Below are 24,890 nucleotides of genomic sequence, written 5' to 3'. Positions count from 1 at the left end.
GTGTCCACCCCCAGCCTCCCGCACCATAAGAGATTCAAGGGCAACTCCTTGGGGCAGTGGGGGGTGGGGGGGGAGTGTGGTTCTGTTAAGGAAAAAATTAACACTAACAACAGAAATTAATTTTGGTGGGAAAATGCAGGAAGCTAGAGGCATCACTAAAAATAACCTATTATCTGAAAGCCTGAGTTATTTTCTGGATTAAAAAAAAAAGCACAAACAGACATTTATTTCCCTCCTAGCCCTCCCCACCAAAGCTGCCCAGGACAGTGAGACTCTGCATGACCCCAAACCAGAAGTGCGTACGCTACTGGGGGAGGTCGGGATGCTAAACAGCGCCGGAGAGGAAGCTTTATGGTACTCAGTGAAGGGAAAGTGTTTTCAGTTGACTCCAGCAAAGTGATCCTTCCCGTTAAAGACAATTAAAAATGCCCCGTGGCTACTTCACACTGCCAAGTACATGCACCAAACAGATTCGGTATTACAAACTGAGAGACGGGGGCGTGGAGGTGGGAATTCACGGGAATTCAAACAGCAGGGAGGGCTGGAGAAACGGGTGCCCGGGAGGACCCTGCCCTTACCAAAAGGTGCAAAATGAAGCACTTCGAAAGTGTTGTACTGTGCCACATACACAAAAAATACCAGTCTGCAAGCCAACTTCAACCCACAGGCAGTTTGCACTCCCTGGGTGGGGTCGCGCGGGGGGCAGACACAGCCAGCACACAGTCAATAACCTGCATATTAGAGACAGCCCGTAACGACTGGACTTCTGGAGCCCCTTACGCAGTCACACAGGCAAAAAGCAAGAGTGCAGGAATCGGGGGTCTCCAAGAGGACACGGAGCACCTGAGGCAGAGGGCGGACCAAGACACGGCCAATCACAGGTACACTCAGGCAGGACTCTGAAATGCTCCTTCCGCACCCCATCAGAGTGTTCCCACAGGGCCCTCACAGGAGCCAGCAAGAGACGTCAGAGCCCCACGGAAATGGCACTTAAAATGGACGGTTCCCTCCCAGAGCTCAGCTTCAGTCTTTGCAGCGAATCCTTCCTGAAGTCCAGTTAGAACCCCCCCCCCCCAGGTACTGTTAGGCACTCCTTTGCCTGGGTGGGTTCTATGCCTGTTAGATGAGACAGCGGTTCCCAGGTAGGCTGTCCCCTCCACAGAATGGTATCTGAACACTGCTGTTGTGTGCAAGAGTGACCACACCTTTTCTAAGAAATAAGTGATTCATTTTACTGAGACACCCAAACTCACCTGAATTTTGTTACCAAAAATCCCCATAATAGTGAGATTGATACAGGTAAACTAAATGCTGAAAACACAAAAATAGTCACCAAGGAACAGGCTGACCACTTTTAAATCGGGCCCTTCCTTCCCTGACATTCCTCCCTGCTTAAAACGACCCTATTCCTGCCCACCCCGTGAATAGCTGCCATCTTCGCCCTCTGAGACGCAGATGTGCCCCACGACACTACTCATACAGCTCACACAATAAAAACTGGGCGCAGGGTAAAAGTGAAATCTTGTCGCAGGTGCAGGTCATGAATTGACCAGCTGCTCCAATCACAGCAAAGCCCTGACACAGTAAATCCAGGTTTCGGGTCCATCGCCCATGAAATAAAGACCAACACTGACAGAGCCATGCCCAGCTCGGGAAAAACTGATGACATCTTCAAATATGTTTGCAAAAATAACCCTCCTCATGAGAGTGCTGAGATAGTCAGAAAAGTGCACACCAAGTCATTTGATCTGTTCTTGGTTCTAAGAATTAGCATACAGGTGCCACTGTAACCCAAGCACTGATAAATATAAGATGAAAAAGCTTACTTTCATAATTTTTGTCATTGCTTTTAATGACAGAGTACCAAACAAATCTTTTAAAACATATTTATTATTATTTAAAAAAAAGTTGGCTCCCATTGTAACTAGAATCACATTAAATTGCTTTTCCTGGTGCTAGTCTCTCCAAGAGACGGGAAATAACTATAACTTGCGTCCGGCCCAATAGCTGAAGGCTGTGAGGCCAACATTCCTGTCCCGATCACACCATTTTCAAGCCCAGGTTGCGTCTCAGCCTTAGCACGGAGAGTGTGCAGACATTAGCAACGCCCTTATTTAGCCTCCAAGTCTCCTCTTCTCCTCCTAAAAGTGTAAGAACTGTCACCCAATCTCTCTACGTCGGTCTAAGGACTCTTAAATGAAGTCATTTGGGGTTCTGTCAACTCTTCAAAGACTACACCCCAAAGTGATACCCTCTGCTATGTATTGTTTTTTTTTTCCCCTGTGTTTTCTTCAACTGGCAAACCTCCCAATTGCCACAACTTTCCACTCCTCAAATTAGACACAATTTAGGCTACAACAGGGGTGCCCAAACTTGGCCAACCATGAGAACCAGCCAAGATGCTTATAGGTTATCTGCTTCCCTGGCCCCTTCCCCGGAGATTCTAACTTGGTCCAGGACCTCAGGATCTGCATTTTTAAAAACATTCAAGTGATTCCACTGCTCTAGAGCAGATACCCTTTTGCCATTTCATACTTTTCGAAGACCCTGTTTTCAGTAATTGGTAAATTCCCCAGTCTAAGGCTCAGAAAATGGAAGTACCATCATTTACAAGAAACAAAGTATTACCAAGACTCAATGAGAATTAACCTCCGAAAAGTATATATGACGTCTCTGCCATGGGTCCGGACTGACCACCACCCTATTTGCTCCTCCAGGTGCTCTTAGCAGACATGTCACTAACATTTATTAAAACCTCACAACAGTGATAGTTCTCACAAACTTTGAGAACAGAAGACTCCAGCTCAACCTCAACTTTCTGACTGTGTTTAAGATGGGTAAGGTGCACAAACGAGAATAATTTAATAACCAGTAATAGAATGGAATTACAGGTAATTATATTTAGCAGTATATGGCCTTGTTATGTATCTCCAGACAGACAATTTGAACTTTTAATGCTTTTATGCTGTGCGGTAGGTCCTCATTTAACTTAGAACAGTAAGAAGCCACAGTGGGACTTGGGAAAGTCTTCATGATCAACTTAAAATAGTTTCTGCTTTAGCAATTTACACTAAATCATCATAAGTGCATGTAGTATTTACCATATTGATTATGTCCAATCAGCCGAATGGTAAGCCGGCATCAAATGTAGGTGAATTTCACTTAAGTAACAATAGTGTGTTCCTGAAAAGGAAAGTGACATTGACAGGGTGTGAACCCCGTGCCAACGATGCTGGGCACCTCCCCAGGAGCTCAGGGCTCAGCCACAGTCCTCTCCCTGCTGCAAACTCTCACTTGCCAACCATGCTCCCTGCTTTGGGTCTTTTACTTCTTCTTTTCTCTGCCCCCAAACAACCCTGTGGCTCAGCCCCTGCCTCCCTTCCGATCTCTGGCTCAGATGGCACTTGATTTGAACAGAACAGCACACACAGCCCTTATATCTGTCCCCTTAGCCTGTCTAGTTTTTCCCAATACATCTACCACTTAGTAAGTTACGTTAATTTGTCTAATTGCTTGCGCCTCCACCCACACACCAAATTTTGAGTGCTGTGGGAATCAACCAGTGCCATCAGTAAGTACAGGCACACACACACATACATACACTATTACATAATGCTGTACGTAAGTACTCTGTGTGTGTGCACGTGGGTGGTTCTCTTGATTCCCTGGGCCCAAGTGGTGATAATCTGGAAGTATTGCTCAACCCAGCAACTCAATATAAGTAACTCAATATAAGTTCTTGGAGGAAGCAACTGATTTTCTCCAAAACAATATGAGATGTTGCCACTTACAAAATCCAAAGCAATTTCTGACATACACAAGGAATGTGCCTGCAAACCTTGGGCACTATGATCCTCACCACCACACACAAACACACCCCCCCACACACAGAGGGTCATTCAGCACTGACTTGAGATCCAGTACAGAAATCTCAGACACCAGGATGAAATCATGATGCTAAAGACAAGCTTCAGTGGAGAAGGGAAGACAGGTTTTCCTACCTTTCTGTGTGCCCAGTGGCACTGGGTGTTACTGGGGGAAACCTGATAAAAGATGTCACTATAACTGGCCTGGAAAGCAGAGGCTTGGCTGCCTTGTTCACTTGAAACAAAAGGCAGAGATATCAGGAGTTGCTGGAAGTGAGATGGCAGCATAATGAAAATAATCTCTGGAGCAATTAACTTTTCTGTAAAAATTAAATCATTTCTGTTTTACATAAATCTCAGTTTCATTGGGAGAATAACACACTAGTTTAATTTCAACTATATATATATATATTTAGAGAAAATTAAGAAAAGTCAGATTCTGCGTTTATAAGAACCTTGATTTCAAAGGGACATGCTGGAGCAATTAACTTTTCTACCAAAAAAATTAAATCATTTCTGTTTTACCCAAATCTCAGTTTCACTCGGAGAACACTACATCAGTGTACTTTCGACTAAATGCGTGCACACACACGTAGAGAAAATTAAGAAATGTCTGATTCTGCGTTTGTAAGCCTCTGACTCTGAGGGACGTGCTGCTGAGTCAGCGAGCGCCACGCGAAGTGCACCTGCTACAGCTCTGTCCGCAGACCTTGCGACCATTTGTGAGATTCAGCTCCGAGGGCTTACAGCTCTGGCCACCTGCTCAGAAGAAATGGCGCCACTTTGTTCTGCTCAAACAGGGCAAAGGTTTAGCATGAAGCAACCAGTGACAGGCACCTCTAAGTTAGAAACCACCATAGCTTCTGGGTTGTTTGGTGTCATTTCCTGACCTTCCTCTTTTCGTGAGAAAGGGCTTTTAACAAAAACTGGCTGAAACAGTACATTGCACAGTAAAAATAATTAGAAAAAAAAAAGGATTAGAGTTTCTGTCACCTATATAAGAATCACTCCCCAGTAAAACGTACACTAATGCTTGTCAGTTCCTTCTTTCTCTGGTCACGATAATTGAAAGTGCTGGACTTCTGGAAGAAAAATAAAGGGAAAAGCGAACCTTGAAATTTTAAAAGTAATTTGGTCTTAGGATCCTTTTAGAGTCTTAAAAATTGAAAACTCAAAATTTTGGATTATTTGGGTTTTCTTTATTGATATTTCCCATTATTAAAATTAAAATAAAAATATTTAAAAATTATTTAAAATAACAAGTCCAGCTCTGGCTGGTGTGGCTCAGTGGATTGAGTGCTGGCCTGGGAACTAAAGGGTTGCTGGTTCAATTCCCAGTCAGGGCACATGCCTGGGTTGCAGGCCAGGTCCCCAGCTCGGGGCATGCAAGAGGCAACCACACACTGATGTTTCTCTCCCTCTCTTTCTCTCTCCCTTTCCCTCTCTCTAAAGATGAATAAAATCTTTAAAAATATGTAAGTTTAAAAATAAAAATAACAAATCCATTGTATGTTAACATAAATAACATTTTTATGAAGGATAACTACATTTTCTAAAACAAAAACCTTTAATGAAAAGAGTGATAATTTTTTTACAGTTTTGCAAATCTCTTTAATGTCTGACTTACGAGCTAGCTGGGTTCTTAATATCTGCTTCTGTATTCAATCTGCTGCAACTCTGTTTTAGTTGAAGTGAAAGAATAAAGTCTAGCTGCACACAGAGAGCAGTTGAAAAAGCTCAATTTAAGAGCTTTTTCAGATAACTGAATATTCTTTGATGCTACATCGAAACTCAATGCGGTATTTTCTTAAAAGTTAGTTGCGATGTGGAATCCAAAACCAATCCATGAACTTTTCATACTGTTACATTAAGCCCATCAGTCTTATTCTTTCAGTGGATCCTTGACTCATACATGGTTTTGTAACGTCTTATACTGGTCATTCTGAAAACACGGTCCACTGAGTTATGCAGCTCTTCTCCCAAATGTTGACATATTTTATTCTGCAATATTAAAACACCACAATTTTTCACTAATACCAACAACAGGCTCAGGAGAAAAGTCTTTTTGAAGGTCCTGGAAGCTGACAAGCTAGTAATGATGGATATACATTCTCCCAAATGGAAAGAGCCAATTTTACCATGGGCCTCGAACAGTCATAGTTCTTTTCCTTGAAATAACAGGCTTGTGCTACATTCATTTTTAAGGAAATACCTGACAGGTTGCTGATTCTCCATAACTATTATCTGTCATTTTTTCAAGTAATAATGGTGCTGCATGGGAAAAATGGCTAGCTCTGCTAACAACTCCATCATACCAATGAGTGTTTCCCCTTGAGACACGACAGTATTTCGGAGTGTGAACGTGCTTCATGCATAGATCCCGTTTTGTCGCACAGAATACTGTAGAGACATAGAGTCAACGGTTGAGCTCAACATTACAAATGTTTACTGCTTCATCAAAGACATTCTCAAGTGAGACTGGTTTGTAGTTCCTCACTGAATTGTACAGCAAAGAACTACGCTGGCCATGCTGACGACTGTACATTCGGTGCTTTGATTGGTTCTAAGGTGCCGATGGTGTTATCCACCATTTCTTTTGCACCATTGGTACCAATGTCAACACATTTAAAAAAGGAAAATAACATCTGGCTTTATTTTTCAGTTTTAAATTACAGACCTCCTGAAAACATCTCCCAAAGCCCCGGGGATCTGCAGAACCATACTTTGAGAACCAACAAAATTCTGAAAAAACCCCACAACTTTAGAGTTTTTCATTGTTGGTCAATGAAAGTAAAAGAAGAAGTCAGGATGATAATTGGGGCATAACTAGGCAAATACAGCTCTCACACCCTAAGCTGAACTCATTTAATTTTTTCATTTCTTCTGTTCTAGCTGAAGGTGTGCTTTAAGAAACGCTGCTGTCCTTTGCAGAAAAACCTGAATAAATCTCCAGCTCACTCTTCCCTAAGCTCTCTGACCCATGCTGACCCCTGAGAAGGTGGCTCCTTTCCCAGGTGAATGTCAGCCTTTAGGTTTAGGAAGCAGGGACCCAAGGAAGCCTTGCAAAAATACATCCCCAAAGAAGACAAAACTCTGAGGAGGGTGCAATTATACCACCAAGAGGACAGTTTTCTTCCAAGGTAGAACAAAGAGAAAACACAAAGGTGCCTCCCAGATAGATGCAGGGCCTAGAAAGATCTGGTCCTCAGCATCCCCATCTGAGCGTGTGGCTGGTCTGGCACAAATGGTAGCAAATCAGTGTCTCTGAGCTGCTTCCAGCATATGCACCCTGAGCATCACATAAGCCTCAGGAGTTGGTTGTAGGGAGCAAATGAAACAATTTATGGGATTCCATGAATACAAAGAGATAATCAGTGATGAGTGCGAGAGGCCATCCTGCTACCAGAAAGAAAATAAAACAAGGACTGCTGTTCTCATTTGCAAAATTACAGGCCTAGCACAGTCTCTGGTTCTCATTCATAAATGGGCTGGCTGATACGAAAAGGGGGGAGTGAGCACACTATGTGTGACACGAGATGATTAGCCTCTATCCTTTAAAAACATCATTCCTTCTTTTTCCAAGCCACCAAGTCACTCCCCCCTCCCCCCATTCCCTGAGACCTCTTTATCTCCCTCCTCTCCTGTCTTCAACCTGGTACTCATTTCCACTGGCAGCCACAAAACTGCGTGCACCAACAGGAGAACTGAAGTGGTCACTCATTCCTCAGGCCAAATATACCAAAGGAATCATTTTTTTTAAAGCTAAATTAAAAAAAAAAATTAAGCCAGCAAGCTGTCACCAGGCTTGAAACACGATGAAGGAATACCGAAAAGGAACTGCCATCAGGGACTAATTTTTTTCTCCTTTCAAAAATGACGTGCACTGTGAGTGTTAGATACCGTGAGAAGCTGTGGGTTGCAGCTTTCCAGCAGCAGCACATGCTTCATCTGCCTTGGTGCGTGTGGCCACGGCGATTTAGCAGAGAACATAATTATTTGTTACACCAGTGGTTTGACACAGGAAACTTGAGCTAAAAACTGAAGCAATGCTACCAAAATGAACAAAAAAAGATCAGAATCTTACTGTATGCCACTATGCACTGCCTTGGCAGAAAGAATAAGCAGATACCAAAGTTCAAGTGCACTTTCCATAGTCTCCCTGGAAGAAACGTGCAAGAAGAGTCTGAAAAAAGCCGGGTAATTCAAAGTTTTAGCGAAGTTTTCTAGACAAGCTGCAAATCAGCAAATGGCACAAGCTGCAAATCGGCAAATGGCAGATGCTTTGTCAAATTGTGTTTTTGTTTGTTTTGTAAGTTCTCCACTCCCGACCCTCTCTCCCCCCAAAAAACCTGGTTACAGAGCACCTTCCAGTTTGCTTCGGGGACTAGGGGAGGAAGCATGCACACACAGAACATCTGTCTTACTCTCTCCATAAAGATGATTCTGGTACGAACTCTTTTGATTTATTGTATTCTTTTTGGAAACTACCTTCAAATGAAGCTTTGCAAGTGCAAAATGTTACGTAACTGTTAGTAGGAGCTGATTACTTGTCACTGTACGTGTGAACTCCATGTCGGAGGGAAGGGAACTCTCTTACTCATCCCTTCCTACCTGTAGTCTTTGACTCATGGCTTAGTACTTATCTCGAACTTTAAAAAATCTTCCCAACGTACTTCAGTCATTTAAAACCTTTAAATCACCCCTTTGTAATACTTAAATATTGGGAATTAAGGATAAAATATATATAAACACCCCCCCACCAGATTTAAATTACAAATGAGGATAACTAACACGGGCTCATAGTTAAAGCATGGTTTTGATATAGTGGCCACCCAGATTCTGGTTTTTGTCAAGGAAATAGATATTTTTAAATGCGTAGTTTATTTTAATCTTAACTTCTTGGTAAAGACAATTTCCAACACATGCAAAAAGTGAACAGGGCAGCACAACAAACCCACCTGTCAATCCATCATCAACCATCAACCCACAGCTGATCTGGCATCATTTGTTCCCCACCCCTCCTCCAACCTCTGAATTCTTCTAAAGTAAATCTCAAATATCCTACCATGTCATCAGTAAATATTTCAAAATGTATAGCTCTTTACAGGTGCTCTTTTTATCTTAAACAACCACAATGCCACGGTCACACCCACATAACAATAATTCCTTAATAGCATCATGGACCCAATCACGGTTCCCATTTCCTTGGGTGTCTCCTGGGAGTTATTACTGGTTCTACAATTTGTGTTTGAATTGGGATAAAACATGGTTCATATATCGAAACTAGCTACTATGTCTGCCATTTGTTACTTTGGGTTTCCCCCCTCCTCTTTCCTTTTTCTTCTATTTCTCGGTCAAAGAAACAAGCCTCTTGTCCTACAAATTTTTAATGATTTTATCCCATGGTGTCATTTAAAGAGTTCCCCTGTTGCCTGTATTTCCTCTAAACTGGTGGTAAGATCTAGAAGCCTGACCAGATTCGGGCTCCATCTTTTGGCAAGACAACTTCACAGACAGTGTGGTGTGCTTCTATTAGGAGTCACGTAATGTCTTTCCCTCTGTGGGCTAACCACTTCAGTCTGCGGTACCACGAGTCCCGGCACACTTCACTTATGCAAACTACATCCTCTCCAATCTTAAAATCGCACACCATGTTTCTTAACAGCATGACAATGCACCAACGTTATTTATTTGTTCTCACATGAGGAGATATCATGATTTTAACTGATTTTTGTTGCTTCTCTTCCAGGGCATAGAGGTTATGAATTTAGTGGGATGCCTTTTCATCAGTTTCATTTATTTCAACTCCCCCCACCCCACTCCACCCTTCCAGGTAAAAATTAGTCCAACAGAGCAACAATAATAAACAGGGCCAGAGTCTGACATTCTGGCAGCACCAAGAGGTTGCATTGAAATCCAGGTTTGTTTCATCACCATAATGAATTTCAGCTCAGTTGGGTGGTAGATCCAGTTATTAGCTCCAGAAAGTCTGAGCCAGAATAAAAGAAACAGTGGCAAGAGACAGCTTTCTTAAAAGAATAAATCACTTCAACAGTATCTTCAGCAGCAGGAATTCTGCCTCCAATCAAGAGTGCTAACACCTTTTTCACAGCGCACAGTGGTCATGGGTGTCTGATCCAGTTGACAATGTTGTATAAGCCTTGGGCTCTGTGAGGGACTTCCACAGAGAGTTTTTCTCCTTCTATCCTAATTCAATGAGGAACCCTCCCTGTGGATTTTTGAGCAAGTTATAGCTGTGTTTCTAATGCTAAACCTGCACACAGCCCACTGTATCATCAAACCTTGAAGGTGCTACAGTTAACACCAAACATTGCTTTTCAAAGCCTTTTATGTTCTGTTCTTTCCTTAAACATCATTACAAAAAATTTGACACCACTTTGGACAATGTTAAACCATCTTGCAAGGAAGTCCCTGGCATATAGTAAGCACTCAAATGTTACTGAATGAATCATAAATATATTAACAAAATGGTTGTTCATTAAGTAAACCTTTCAACAGCACTTGGTTGAGTTTGACAAATTATAATCTATGACCCAGACCCCATAAATGCTGGTGTTCCACGAGTTCTACTACTGGTCAGCCTTGGTTTTCTCTCTGTATCTTTTCACTGGGTATCTTCGTCTATGTGTGTCTCCCACTGACATGCACAGAACTGCTATAAGCTCAGATTTCTTGCCAAACTCTAGGCATTTATTGCCAATTCCTCCTAGAAATGTCCACTTGGGTTTCCATAAGCACTTCAAACTCCACTTGTCTGAAGCTGAATTCATCTTCCATCCCTATGTTTCTACCCTGATAAATGATTCCACAACATCAACCGAGTCTCAACTTTATCCCTAACACCCAATGAACCGACAATTCTTGTTGGTGTCACTGTGTATACATCTCTCACAGTTGTCCCCTCCTCGCCAGCCATCCCCACAGATTGCAACTTAATGCACGATCTACTAATCTCAACATAAGATGACTTTAACAGTCTCTTAGTGGCTCTACACATCCTTATCTCCCCTTGTGCTCAAACAACCAACCTCCCACAGCCCCTTGAACTCACTGCTACCAAATCAGATCTTTCTGTCTCTGCTTAAAACCCTTCACCAGCACCCCATCACCTCTACCAGCCTCAAAGCAGTGTGACCATGAAACTTATCATCTAACCTGGGATCCTGCTGAGAGTGAAATGCAGTATTGTTAATCATTGTTAATCGTTACACTGCCACAGCAGATAGACTGTCCTGGGCAAGCCTTCACATAAGACACTCCCGTGTCTCTGGCCACATCTCCTCCCCACACCCCCATCTTCCTCACCTCCCCACTACTTCTCATTACTTTCAGTGTTACTGCTCTCCCATCTCTGCCCCTTTGTACAAACTGCCTTCTGGCTCCCTTCTCTGAGCTCCTAGTCTCTGTCTTGTTCATCTTATCTCTCCAGCATCTATGATGACTCAAAGGTCTGCACCCAGCAGGCACTTCTTATGTCATTTCTCAGTCATGTCTTATGTTTAATAAAACGTTTTGCCTTTGCTGCTGCTTCAGCATCATTAGTAAAAGATAAGACTATGAGACAGGATGAAATAAGTATTTATTAGTAGATCCTGTAGATCACAGACCGCAGCCCTACTTAAGCAATCCCTCTCTAAGGGAGAGCTTTGGGATTGTAGAATCTGAGTGAATGGCATAACTCCTATAGGAGACCAGGAAAGGAAACCAGGAATGGAGATGAGCCAGCATTGTACTAGTAATTGCCCACTAAATTCTTGAGGTGTCTAGTATAAAATAAAGCCAGCCCCAAAACAAAATAAATGTGCTGAGTACACATTGGGTCCCGGGCAAGGGTGGGTAGAATAGAAGGAATCTTGCTGCCAATACGACAGCAACGCGTAGATAAGAATCCAAATAGTGTGGGATCATGGCATATTCTACAGCTGGCAAAGCATTTTCCTACCTGTTATGTGTATATCACACACTATATCATCTTTGAAACAATGCTGTGAGATAGATTAGATGCATCCTGAGGCTCAGCCAACATTTCCTGAGCTTTTACAGTCCCTCCAGGATGCCAGGCCAGTGTCCCTTTTGTAGCCTGAGACCCCAGGCAGGCCTGACCCCATATAGCTCCTTTATGAAAGCCCTTCAGCATCCAGAATGAAAAACAGAGCACCAAATGTTCCGTCAGCCAACTTGTCACTTTATGGCTGGGGACAATCTAAAGCAGATGACAGTGAAGCCAAGCCAGGGACATTCTCACAGTGCTAGGCCCAGGCTGCTGCCACAACTGTGGCAGGTGTGTTGGAGAGGCAGCCATCACGTCCTCTGTTTTTGACAAGAAAGCTGTGCTCTAAGGCAGCAGCAATGTGCAACCTCGAGCTGAGCCTCAGCCTAGGAGCCAAACTGACAAGATAAAGCCCCCACAGAGATCTTAGGTTCTAAAATACATCCCACAGATAAAAGCTCTCACAGAGCTGAGGTTTCTAAAACATATCCCACAGGTAGATGCTGTTCGCTCCTGAAATCTTAACATTAAAAAATCTATTTCTCATAGGTCAAACAGCTCATTTAACATCTTTTAAAATCTGCAGACACACCTCAGAGGGGTAGAGTGCTAAGATAGCAATCACTATCACTTCAGTATGAATCGGCCTATGAATTCACTACCCTCCTTATCAGTAACTGTTCCTGGAGAGAGATCACTAAGCATCTTAGTGAAATAAGAGACAACTAAAGGCAGAGAGCAGGAAAAACGGACTCAAACAGGCAGGGGAATTACCACAGATAAACTTGGCCTGCCTCATAATTTTTATCCAGGGTCATGTCTGGAAAAAACACGAGTTCAATGACCTGGTAAGAACTCACCCCTAATATCATTTGAAATTCCTTTCTTCTGATCACTCAAACTAATAAATGAATACAATGAGAAACCCAGGAGTACCCCGGTGCCAGTGTTCTGCTGTTTCTAGTGTCCAATTAAGGAAGAGATACCTAAACAAAATGGTCCTAGAAAGCTGGGGTGGCTCTGAAAAAAGAAGCCGTGTGATGACAGTGGCACAACCAGACCCAGTCTGCCCTGCGTGGCCTCCCTCCATCGGGGCCTTGGAACAGGATGTGGAAAGATACCTCAGCACACCTAGGATCTCACCCCACCTCGTGCCTGTCTCACTGCTGGGCTTGTCCATGCCATGACTGTACCCGCGTTCCATGTGCTGCGAGAATGTTCTATCACCAGTGTTCTTTGCTACTGCATTGCATTTTATTCAGCTAAGCTATGAGCACTCTCGTTTTTCTCACAAATTCTGTTATGTACAAGATCCTAAGCAGAACACAAAGACCTATGTGTAGGCAGAAGACTCCCAAACTCTAATGTGGATAGTTATTTATGTTCAAGTATCCAGGTTTCTGCTCATTTCATTATGAGGCAATAAGATCATATGCAACAACTGATTAGCAACAGGGGAGTGGGAGAAGGAGAAGGGGGGAAGAAGGTACAGAAAATAAGTAGCATAGACATTAGGTAGAAAATAGGGGGGAGGGCAAGAATAGTAGGGGAGATATAGAATCTAAAGAACTTGAGACACATGGTCATAAACTAAAGGGGGGAATGGTGGGGGAGGGGTGTGCAGGGTGGAGGGGAATGAAGGGGGAGAAATAGAACTGTAATAGCATAATCAATAAAATATATTTAAAAAAACAATTGAGACAACAGATAGAAAAATGTTACCATTAAAATGATTCACTTATATGAATATGAACGTTTGGCTGAGGAGAGAAGACCATTTCTCAAGATGTCATCAATTACAAAAGTCAACACCAAACAGTCAAACCATGAAGTCACATGTTTAAAAATCTTCACAAGGATTTTAGTAATGATGGAGTAGCATATAATGGACTAACCTTACAACAGCCACAAAACCCCTAAAATCTCTAGAAAATATATTTGAAAATAATTAGTTCAAAATACTGAAGGGTAACCAAAGAAGCAGAAATGAGAGGAAATCTGGCAGTTGAAGGGAACTGCATTGGGCAAGATATGAATTGTGAGAGTATTTTGCTGGGTGAAATAAGTGAGATGGAAAAGGGCAAAAACCGTATTCACTCACATGTGGAACATAAAACCAAAAGCAACAAACCAACAAACAAAAAGGAAACTCAAAGATGCAGGCAACATAATGCTAGTGACTAGAGGAGAAGGGGGCAGAGGGAGGAAGAAGAGGGTAAAAGGATGTTGAATGTCTGGTGATAGAAGCAGACGAGGCTTTGGGCAATGAGATACAGCCAAGTGTACGGATGTTGCACTCTGGAGCCGTACATCTGAAATCTGCATGTTATTAGCCAAGGTTACCCCAATACGTTTAATTTAAAAATCCATGTTTATAGGCCACTTCCCAAGATTATTTCAGGCTGTACGGGGCAGGGTGAAGAGACCTCACACAGAAAGCTAGCTCTTTGTTGGCTTGAAGAGTGAAATGACAAGATTCAGGACTGCCAGCTGACTGGAATTGAACAGAAAATTTTGAAAGGATGGGGCAACAGAGAAAGCAATTCCCAAGCCCATGAAGTCCTCAAGTGTGTGGCCCTCCTAAACCATACAGTGTAGGGGAGGCTTGGAGATGTCCAGGGAAAAGCGGGAGCTAGAGCCCTGAAAACTACTTGAGATGTCAGCTGTTTCCCATGTGCAAGCCCAGCCTTCCACTGAAGGCCCAGAGTGCCACTGCCTTATGAATAAAGACTGTCCCAGGACTATGGAACTTGCCAAAGAACTATGGAACAAATTAAAAATTAAAAATCACACCCTAAAAAGCCATCACAATTTTAAAGTAATTAGCCAGTAACGTGGCTGCCTGCTAGAAAATGAAGAACTAACAGAAACTACAGAATCATCTCAACAGATCAAAGAAAAACCATTTGCCAAAATTTATCACTCTTAATTAAAAAAGAAAACTATCAGAAAACTAGGGCTAGAAAGGAACTTCCTCAATTGTGATAAAGGGCAGTTACAAAGTGCACACAGCTGACATCCTTAGTGGGAAGAGAATAAATTCCTTCCTCCCAAGATTGGGTATAAGACAGAAGATCTGTCCTGTAAGCCTCTGACCACAACAAGAAATGAAAGAAATTTATGGCTTTCAAAAGCCATAAATATTACTGTGATACACTTACACAATGGAATACTACACAGCAGAAAGGAAGAAGGAACTCCTACCCTTTGCGAGAGCATGAATGAAATTGTAGAACATTATGCTAAGTGAAATAAGCCAGGTGGTGAAAGACAAATACTGTATCATCTCACCTGTAAGTGGAATCTAATCAACAAAACAAAAAAGCAAGCAAAATATAAATAGAGACATGGAAATAAAGAACTGACAGCAACCAGAGGGTAGGGGATAATGGGGCAAAGAAGGGGAAGGGTGATCAAGGAACATGTATAAAGGACCCATGGACAAAGACAATGGGGGGAGGATGGAAGGATTGAATGTGGGAGGTGGGATGGGTAGGGCAGGGAGACTAATGGGGGAAAATAAGGACAACTGAAATTCAACAACAATTTAAAAAGCCATAAATATTAGAAAAGGAAAACTTTACTTACAGACAACAAGATTATTTACAGAGACAATCCTAAGATATCTACAAAATAAAAACACTAGAACTAATAGATTAATTTATTAAGGTTGCAGAATACAAAGTCAATATACAAAAAATTTCATTTCTATATATTGCACTGGTAACAACCAATTCAAAATGAAATTTCCATCTCTCTGAAAGTTCTCTTGTGTCCTTTCCCAGTCAGTCCCTTGCTGCTAGAGGCAATAAAAGTAATGTTTGGGTTTGTTTTCTCACCACGGATTATTTTTGTCTATTCAGATAGTTTATGTACATGGTACATTCCCTTCTGTGTCTCACTCTTCCCCTCAGTATCATTTCCCTGAGACCCATTCACATCATTTTGTTTATCAGTATGCTATTTCTTTGTATTGCTCAATATTCCTTCTGTTACAAAAATGTAAAACAATTTGTTTACCCATTCTTCTCTTGATGGACACTGGAATTTTCCCTGGTTTTGAGTATTATGAATAATAATTCTACAAACATTTCTGTACAGAAATAAGAAGCAGAATAGGCAGGCACAGACTAGACAGGGGAAGGTTAAGAATAGTACAGGAAATGGAGAAGCCAAAGAACTTATATGTATGACCCATGCCCATGAACTGTGGCAGAAAGCAGGGGAATGCTGAAGAGTGAATGGGGTGATGCAGGGAGGAGGAGGACAGAGAGGAGAAAAAAATTGCACAACTGTAATAGTATAATCAATAAAATATACTTAAAAATCATTCCTGTACATGCATTTTGTGGACATACATTTTTATCTCTATTGGGCAAATACCTAGTAGTAAAATTGTTGGGTAATAGAATATATATATATATCTGTGTAATAAACTCTCAGGTGGTTTTCCAAAGTGGTTGTTTTCTTATACTCCCCCCAGCAACGTAGGAGAGTTCCAATCACTCCACATTCTCACCAACATTTGGTATGGTCAATCTCTTTAAGTTTAGGCATTCTGGTAAGTATAAAATGTTACTTTGTGGTTTTAATTTGCATTTCCCTGATGTTAAACATTTTTTCATGTGCTTATTGGGATGCTGGTTACAAGGTTGTAGTATTTGTCAAAACTCAAACTCTTCTGATCTGTTCACATCACTGTAGAGTCAAGTTATACACAAATTTTCTGACGATGGGAGAGAGGGGGTCGACACCCCTAACTCCTGTGCTGTAAGGGTGAACTCTCTATAAATTTGGCCTCAATTTTTTTTTAAAAAATGGGGAGAGTTGGGGGGTGATACCAAGGGAAAAGAAATAGAACCACTTAAAGGACAGAATGAGATATAAGGCTATTAGGAAAAAACTCAATCTTTAAATTTTTAACACATTCAGGGCCAACTGAAAAGTTAGCCCCAAAAGAAAAATATATAGAAATTCAATGAAGTAAAACAGGCAAGAACCAATTCAGCTAAGGTGGTGATGTATAAAAACAAAACTCAGTTAGTTATATAAAACATGTGATCGCCAGATTTAGCAAATATATTTAATCTAGCAAACCAAACCAAAAGACCATTAGCAACAAAATACCTGCCAGTCTAAATTTAGAACAGTGAATTTTTTAAAAGCATCTTTTACAAAATGCTCTTTTTATACTTTCCATGCTAGAAATTCTTACTGAGTATGAACCAAGATACACGGATACCAGAAACCATGCAAAACTCATTCTTACCTTCAGTGAAACTCCCTGTGAGGGTTATTACTACAAACACTTTCCCTTCTGGCTCCAGATCCACCTAGAAAGAAAGAAAAAATGTATGTTACATTCTAATTTTAAAGTACTTAAATATAATTATCTGTATATTCTTACAGATAGGGCTAAATGCAGAAATCACAACCATACATCAGATCTAAGTCTCTCATCAAATAGTGAAGAGGCAAAAAGCAAGTGAAAACACAAGCAATCATAAAGGTTGACAGACAAATCTGAAAGTAACAGTTCTTTCAATGCTTCTCTTCTCTTGAATTTTGTTTTCTTACATTTTGACTCTTGACAGTATCAAGAAGCACCCATAAATGTGGTCATTGTTTTTGAGATGTCCCTATTTTCTGCACGCTACTCATAAGAGTAGCATTTTATTAAACTACGTGCTAAGTATTTGGAATAGAGATGTAATGGAAACATATAAGGTAATGAATGAACAAACTCCTATCAAGGTCAACTGCAAACCTTTAGTTTCTAGGAAGGAAAATGGGGAGGGAGGCTATCTATACCATTTCCACCTAAGTGTAGGTAACCTCTGGAAAACACCAGGGAAGGCAGTTCAGGTGCTTTGCATTCACTACCATTCACAGGAGTTATCAACGTTACTATAAGTCCTTATCTTATAAGATAAGCTGAGCTGAGACATCCAGACATATGTTCTGCAAATGTGGCAGCTTGAAGACCTCTCAGTAGGTCCCATCCTCTAAACGTGCGCCAGCTTCCCAAAGACTTTCTCGCAGCATGGCCCCAGGATGGGGCAGTGCCGTGCCCATCTGCCTGATCACACGAGACTGGATAGGCGGGCTCTGCCCTCTTCATGCTGGTGCTATTCTTGAACTACCCATGAATCCTCTTAAGTCTTGGATTGTAAGATTCTTTTGGACCCCAATACATAAATTTGCAATTGTCTTTAAGTAAAAATCTTCAAGATTTTACCTGACAGCCCATTTCTGCTGTTAGCCTGTCATCTGAGAGAGAGAGAGAGAGAGGAGTTTGGCATATTAAATTTAAATAAGCTGCTAATCACATGGTATGGCAGAAGGAGCCTGAACTAGACCATGACATAGACTTGAGCCTGACTGCCACAGGTGGCTCTGGGCAAGGTTCTTAACCAGCCTAGGCTTCACTGTTGTCATCTGAAAGTCCACGATGTCATTATTCAGCATTTCTGACATGGCTGCCATCAAACGATCTCAAAGAGCATTAGCAGTTTCGTTTACTGTACTTATAGCTGACAAAGACTGAAAAAAAAATGCATTGACCTTACCATCACATGCTGATCATATAATAAAAAAATGCCTATTTTGTACTGAGAAAACATTACCTATACAGCAGGTTACTCTTATAAACCCTCCCTTTCTCTGCATATAATCTGCATCAATGTGGTTACCACCCTGTAAATCACCCGGTGTTCAAATCAGCTACTTGCATTACAACTACTGCTAATTTAACTATACCACCCCCAACTTAACTGTCTTAATACCATGCGTGAACCTTTATAGAACAGTTCTGAAAATAGAGCTCTCTGGAGAGATGACTAAACAGGATGTCAGTCTCTAATTGTCTTATTCTCTGCCCTGACTTGTTTCAAGTCAAAAATATGTTCTTTTTAAAAGCCACTCCCTCACCTTCAATATAAAGGCCTAGCAGGGCCACAAACATTCGGCTTCACAACATAAACTTCCGCTGGCACAGGAGGAGCTGCTGCCAGCTCCCAGACAGACAGACTGCCAAGACACCTCTGTGATCCCCTGGCCCATGGCCAGCCCGTAAACTGTCCCCAACACTGCTGTCAGGCCTGGCAAGGGCCACTCCACCCTGACGGGGCAGGGGCTGCAGTGACAGACTGCAGGGGGTTCCACCACTTAGAATCACGACCTTTCGCAAGTAGAACAGGTTTGCTCCCACACTTTTTTTTTCTATCCTTTTTTTATTTTTTGGCGTCCACATTTTTGACCTATGCCACCACTGTGAAGGAAAGCCAGACTCAAGAGCCATCATCAGGCCTAGTCTGTCTAAGATTTCTGACCTTGGAACAGGGTTGCACAAACTGCGGGTGGAAACTCATCAGCGGGACACAAAAACAATGGTGTGGCTTGCACACAGCAAGAATTTTTAAGGAGAATAAAATGAAACAGAAAATATGAACCCATCAAGTCGTAAAACATATAAGTACTACATCAAACTTCCATTTGTAGTTTTGTATACAAGTATAAGGGTATTCTGGACTTTAATGTAAAAATGTATTCATCGCTGTCACAGAGAAATAGTCTGAAAAACGTGGCCTTAGAGGTTACCTGTTTCAACCCCGTGGTGCTGATGGGCTGTTGGCATCTATCCCCAGTGGCTGCTTGGACACCCCCACAGACAGCCAAGTCACCACCCACACCTGGTCTCTTTTATGCCCATATGTCACAGAAAGATCTTTGTCTTGTAGCAGAAATACAGCCAGCCAGCAACAGTATCTACTTACTCACTGACCCTACTTTTGTCCTCTGTGGATGTAGTGGATAATTCTCTCTAGCTAGAACACCCGTTCCAGCTTCTGGGAACAGCTCTTGCGCTTTGACAACTAGCACTCCCTCACACGTAGTCCAGATGGTTCGGCTGAGATGCTACCACTAGCTCCAGACTGGACACGTGACCCAGGCCTTGCCAGTCAGAGCCCTGATTTCCTCCAGAGATGATGACCGGCCGGGAGCTGACACACGCCCCATACCTGGCTGTCTGAGTGACTCCCCTCCCTTCCGTAACTGCTTCAGACTTGGGCACAAAATCCAAGGCAGTCCAATTAAGAATCCTGAATGTACAGAGGAGAGACAAGATCCCCCATCCAAACACAGCAAGCCCTGCATGCTGTGTCCCCACCATCCAAACACATACAGCTGGTATCTCAGTCTCTCTTAATAACGTGTAGACTGTCCAGGGAGGCATGTTATTTTACTTAATCTGAGAGATTGAACGAAATGGGTTATGGGTCAGGCAGCATACTGGGTAATACTCAAAACTGTGAAAAAATACACATTACCTGCCTGAAGTTTACTGCCTAGTGACTGGGGGCATGTAATCTTCCAGGCTGGAAAACCCTTTCCCCTCATTTTTACCTGTCAAACTCCTATTTGTCCATCAAGACTCAACTCAAAACTCACCTCTCCAGGGAGGCCTTCCCAGACCTCTTTTGGATAATTGGGCAACTCCACACCATTATGGAGACCATCGCTAGAACCCGCATCATGTTGTAGTCATTATGCCCTATCCCTTAGGACCATGCCTTGCATGTAAGAAACCTAAAATGATTCGTTGCATGAATGAGTAAATAAACTAACAAACATGGGTATCACAAGTAGCTTCACATAGGACATGGTTTTCTCCTCCACCGTTCCGTTCAGTTTCCTCCAGGTAGGTCCCCATTTCTCCATCCCCCCATTAAAGAGTGAACATCGGTAGACGACTGTAAACCTGACCCTCACGGGGGAGATCAAGATTATCACCAGCCCCAATCTTGACAGTGACAGTGACCTTTATTGATGCAGCTGCAGGCTGCACGAGCACTTTGAGAAGCCCTAGTGACCCAGCTTTATTTAGTTGAGCTTTCCATCAACCAAAACCTCTGTACCTTTTCTATGTGCTATTGGGCTCTGCTGCCCACATCCTGTGCAGTGGTCAGGCCCCAAATCCTAAGAGCTTTGTAGTTTTTTCTATACAACTTCAGCTTGTTGTTCCAAGCCCCAAGGTTCACCGGACCCCAACTCCAGTAGGTTCATTCGTCTTCCTTCTCAGCTTTATAACATCCAAAACCAGGGTCTGGGTTAGCTATATCATCATCATAAAAACACGCATCGCTGATGGGACTGTAAAATGGCACCGTCACTTTGGAGACAGTTTGATGTGTCCTTAAAAAGTTACATGCATGCCTCCTATTTGAGCCAGCCATTCCCCTCCTTGGCATTTACCCAAGACTAAAAAAGTGTATGTCCATACAAAAGTATGTACAAAATGCTCACAGAACTTTTTAAAAAGGTGGTATAGTCATACAATGGGATAGAAAATGGAATAAAAGAAGGAACTATTGAAACTATGCAACAACATGGAACAACATTGAATGAAAAACATCAAACAAAAAAGAATGCATTCTGTTTAGAAAAGGCAAACTAGTATACAGAGCAGCAGAAAACACGTTAGTGATTGTTTGGGGATGGGGTAAGAAAAATAAGACAAGTGGTAGGGAGAGATAAAAAGGGGTGTGAGAGCACAAACATAATTCAATGGAGAAAGAATACTCTTTTTAACAAATGGTGCCAGGACACTGGGATAGCTACCCGCAAAAAATTAAAGGTGGCACCCTGCCTCATACCATATGTAAACACAGATTCAAAATGGATCACAGACCTAAGTGCAAGAGCTGAAAGTATAAAAGTCTCAGAAGAGAACATAGGAGTAGATTTTCCTGACTTTGGGTTAGGTGATGGTTTCTTAGATATGATATCAGAAGTACGAATGACAAAAAGTGTGATCAGTTGGACTACATTAAAAAGTAAAAGTTCTGTGGTATAAAACAAGCGAGCAAACAGAAAGTGTCCATGTCTCATTGCCCACACATTTTTCCAAAGAGCCGCTCTCATCAATTTTTTTTCTATCAAGCCTTCAGTCGCTTCCCACTACCTTAATAACCTTCCTACTCCACCTGGCTTTCTGGGCCACCTGGAGACCCCTTTTCTGCCTCCCTACTAGTTTATCCAAACCTCTTTTTCAAATACCCATTCATTAAGCCTGCCCGTCTACTCAGGCTTACTATTGCATAGCCACACCTTTGCACATGCTGTTGTCTCTGCTTGGAAAGACTTTCTCTCTTCACTTTACCTGTCCATTCATTCAAACCTTACTGAATTACTCCAGGGGTCGGGATTACTGCCAAATGCTCAGGATTCCCAGAGCAGCGCCCTGGGGCAGCAGGTGGGATGGGTAATGACTGCACCTGGTGAAGATGACGCAGCTACAGGTGCGGAATGAAGGAGCTTTTGCCAGGGAGATCTTGACATACACATTATCCCTCCAGTCTCAAAGTTCTTGTCCCAATTATTATCTTGGTACTTATCTATGCCCTTGAACAATTAGATAATATTTCATGTAGTCATAAAATTTCATATAACTCATCACTTGCAATAATAAGCTCCATTCCAGCAGGATCTGACAATTTTATATTCTCTAAAGGGCCTAGCAGAGTTCCTGGAACCACATAAACATTCAAAAAATTTGTGTTGATTTGGTCTAATGAGCTGAATTGGAAGGTCATTGGACCACCTCAACTTCATCACCTATAAAATAGGGATGATGGCATTTTATCACATAATAAATACTATGTGACAGAACTTTATAAAATATTAAAGCATGCCAAGATGGCCCCAGGCATACCAGGAGAGTATAAACTATTCAGCCTCACTGCCTAGAAATCATATCTGTTTGCTTGACCTGCCCAGCCGCTCTCCATCACCCCCTCCCTCCCCACATCCCCCCCCTTAGCCAATGTCTACTTTCCCTTGATGTCCCTTTGCAGAAGTTGGGCAAATCCCTGTATCTCTGACTCAGTCTCTTTGCCCATGAAATGAGAGGGTAGTCTAAAAACCTTTCTGGCTCTGATGTTGCATGATTCTAAACAGGCTTGGATAAAAGCCCGCATATGGGACTCAACGGAAACCCTCATTTAATTAATTTAATTTCCCTTCACAAAAGGCATTAGAATTGATCACAGACAGGAAACTTCTGGCTACTTAATATGCATTTTAGCCTGAGATAAGCAGGGGTATCTAGCATATTAAAAGGAAAAAAAAACCAATCCTTTATTCAGGCAAAATTAGAAGGTTCACCCAGACTCTGGGGGCTTTGAGGCAGGCATCTGTGATATTCAGATCACATCCCATCTGTGAGGGCGAGATGGCTCGACTCTACAGCATTTCTAAGTCTTGCTCTAGGGATAAGTAACAGAAGAACCTAAAGCATGATAAAGCATTTCACAATTCTCTTCCAGCTGAAACCACCAGCCTTAAAAATGAGAGTTTGAATTCCTAGAGGAAAAATATTCTTACAGGATTGTCCCAATAATCAACAAGGAAGCGTGTGACTGTGTTTGTTAATAACAGAAATAGAAGCTACTATGTCCCGAGCTCATCAACATGCTAGAACCCTTCTAGGTGCCTCACCGACAGGCATTCTTCTCACCTGCGCTACCTGCAAATGAAATATCACCACCGTTACACAGACAGCAAGATGGAGGCTTAGTGAGGTTGTGGAATTGACTGAGGTCACCCAGCAGTGAAGGGCGAGCCAAGACCCAGACTCAGGGAAAATCCTTCCAGGCTGCTGTGACTGTACCAGCCTGTGGGTTACTACAGGTTTGCCTGCTGCCTTCTGCTCCACCCAAAGCCAGCCTTCCCATCACTGGTCTCCCCTGGGAACTCGGACAAAACTTGTGCCATCAAGCACCTGAGGGTTCTCCCTACCAAATGCCAGCCCTCCACGTTCCAGCTTGCCTTCTCACTGCCAAGGCCAGTGGGAGTGGCCCCAGACAGTGTCACCTGATGGCTGTCAACCGAGGCACAGGGCAGGAGAGTCAGCACAGCAAGTGTGGGCTGGGACCGGCAAAACACAGCAGACAGCTCAGGTCCCATTAGTCAGCTGCCTTCCGGACCCAAGTCAGTGTTATGCGCTGCAGACACACAACACATCTCCTCACAGTGGGAAGGAATTTAAAGGAAAAGGGGCTGAGGCAAACCCTACATCTCTGCTATTTTATTTTCATAACATCAGACAAGTGTTATGTGTTAAAAGCCCACTAAGAAGTACATTTAAAACCAATCAGAAAAAGATGATGAGGCAAAAAACTGAACAGAGAAGTGAGGCTTATCAACTCTGAAGTTTAAAGTAAAGAAAAACACTCATTATTTTAGAGAACTTAATTTATTTTATTAAATTCTCATCTTGCTAAATCTGGACCTAACGTGTGGTCAGAGAAAAAGGTAGGCAAAGAGGCTGTGACTCTGGTGGCAGGTCACTTGACTCCTGTACCTAGAAAATGAAGGAGGACCAAGCCTTTAAGTCGTTTCCATATACACATTTTACAATTCCAAGTCAGAAACAGTTTGTGAATTCCACAGAGTTAAGTGAGGACATTTTAAGACTACTAATGAGTCTATCTCTGAAATGCTCACAATCATTTTTCCCCACCCCTAGCTGGACTTATCCAGAAAACCACTGTAAAATTAAATTTAGAACTATTTCAACCCAGATCCTACTACTCCTATGTTCCAGCCTTAAAAAAGTATGTCATCTGGCAAAAGTAAAGTTCTTTTGCATTAAAATTAATTTTTCAATGTTTCTCTGCCCAAAATGAAAAATCAGGAGTAAAGAGTCAAGACTCTTTCTGGATCTCTCTGAGGACTAAAATATATTTTCTCTGCCAAAGAGAAGACTAAGGATAGACAGTCTACTGTATGTTAAAGTGCTGTGTGTCTCTCAATCTTTGACACAAATATCCAAGGGACTGGAAATGTCAGTTAAATGAAGGAGGCCTTAGTCTCTTCAAAACACTCCATTACAGTTCCACCTCCTTTACGTCCGGAACTAGCGTTCTCCAAGCAGGCACGAGTGTTCTCCAAAAAGGTGTCCCCAAGGACCTCATGCCACAGCAGACTTGGAAGTGAGAGGGGACCCACAG

At 42.3% G+C, this 24,890-nt stretch overlaps 1 protein-coding gene across 1 annotated transcript in view; it reads right to left on the bottom strand.

Annotated features, from left to right (window-relative positions):
• The window catches only part of PRKCH (protein kinase C eta), a 204,805-nt gene that overhangs the window by 124,865 nt on the left and 55,050 nt on the right, over positions 1-24,890 (bottom strand). The window contains exon 2 of the mRNA XM_037132418.2: positions 17,147-17,210. Coding sequence (XP_036988313.2) covers positions 17,147-17,210 — 64 coding nt within the window. The remainder of the gene's footprint in view (positions 1-17,146; positions 17,211-24,890) is intronic.

The sequence above is a fragment of the Artibeus jamaicensis genome, unplaced genomic scaffold (genome assembly GCF_021234435.1).
Source record: "Artibeus jamaicensis isolate MK-2021 breed Jamaican fruit bat unplaced genomic scaffold, CSHL_Jam_final contig_851, whole genome shotgun sequence".
Classification (NCBI taxonomy): Eukaryota; Metazoa; Chordata; class Mammalia; order Chiroptera; family Phyllostomidae; genus Artibeus; species Artibeus jamaicensis.
Note: the sequence above shows the minus strand (reverse complement) of the source record. Positions and strands in the feature narration are given on the sequence as shown.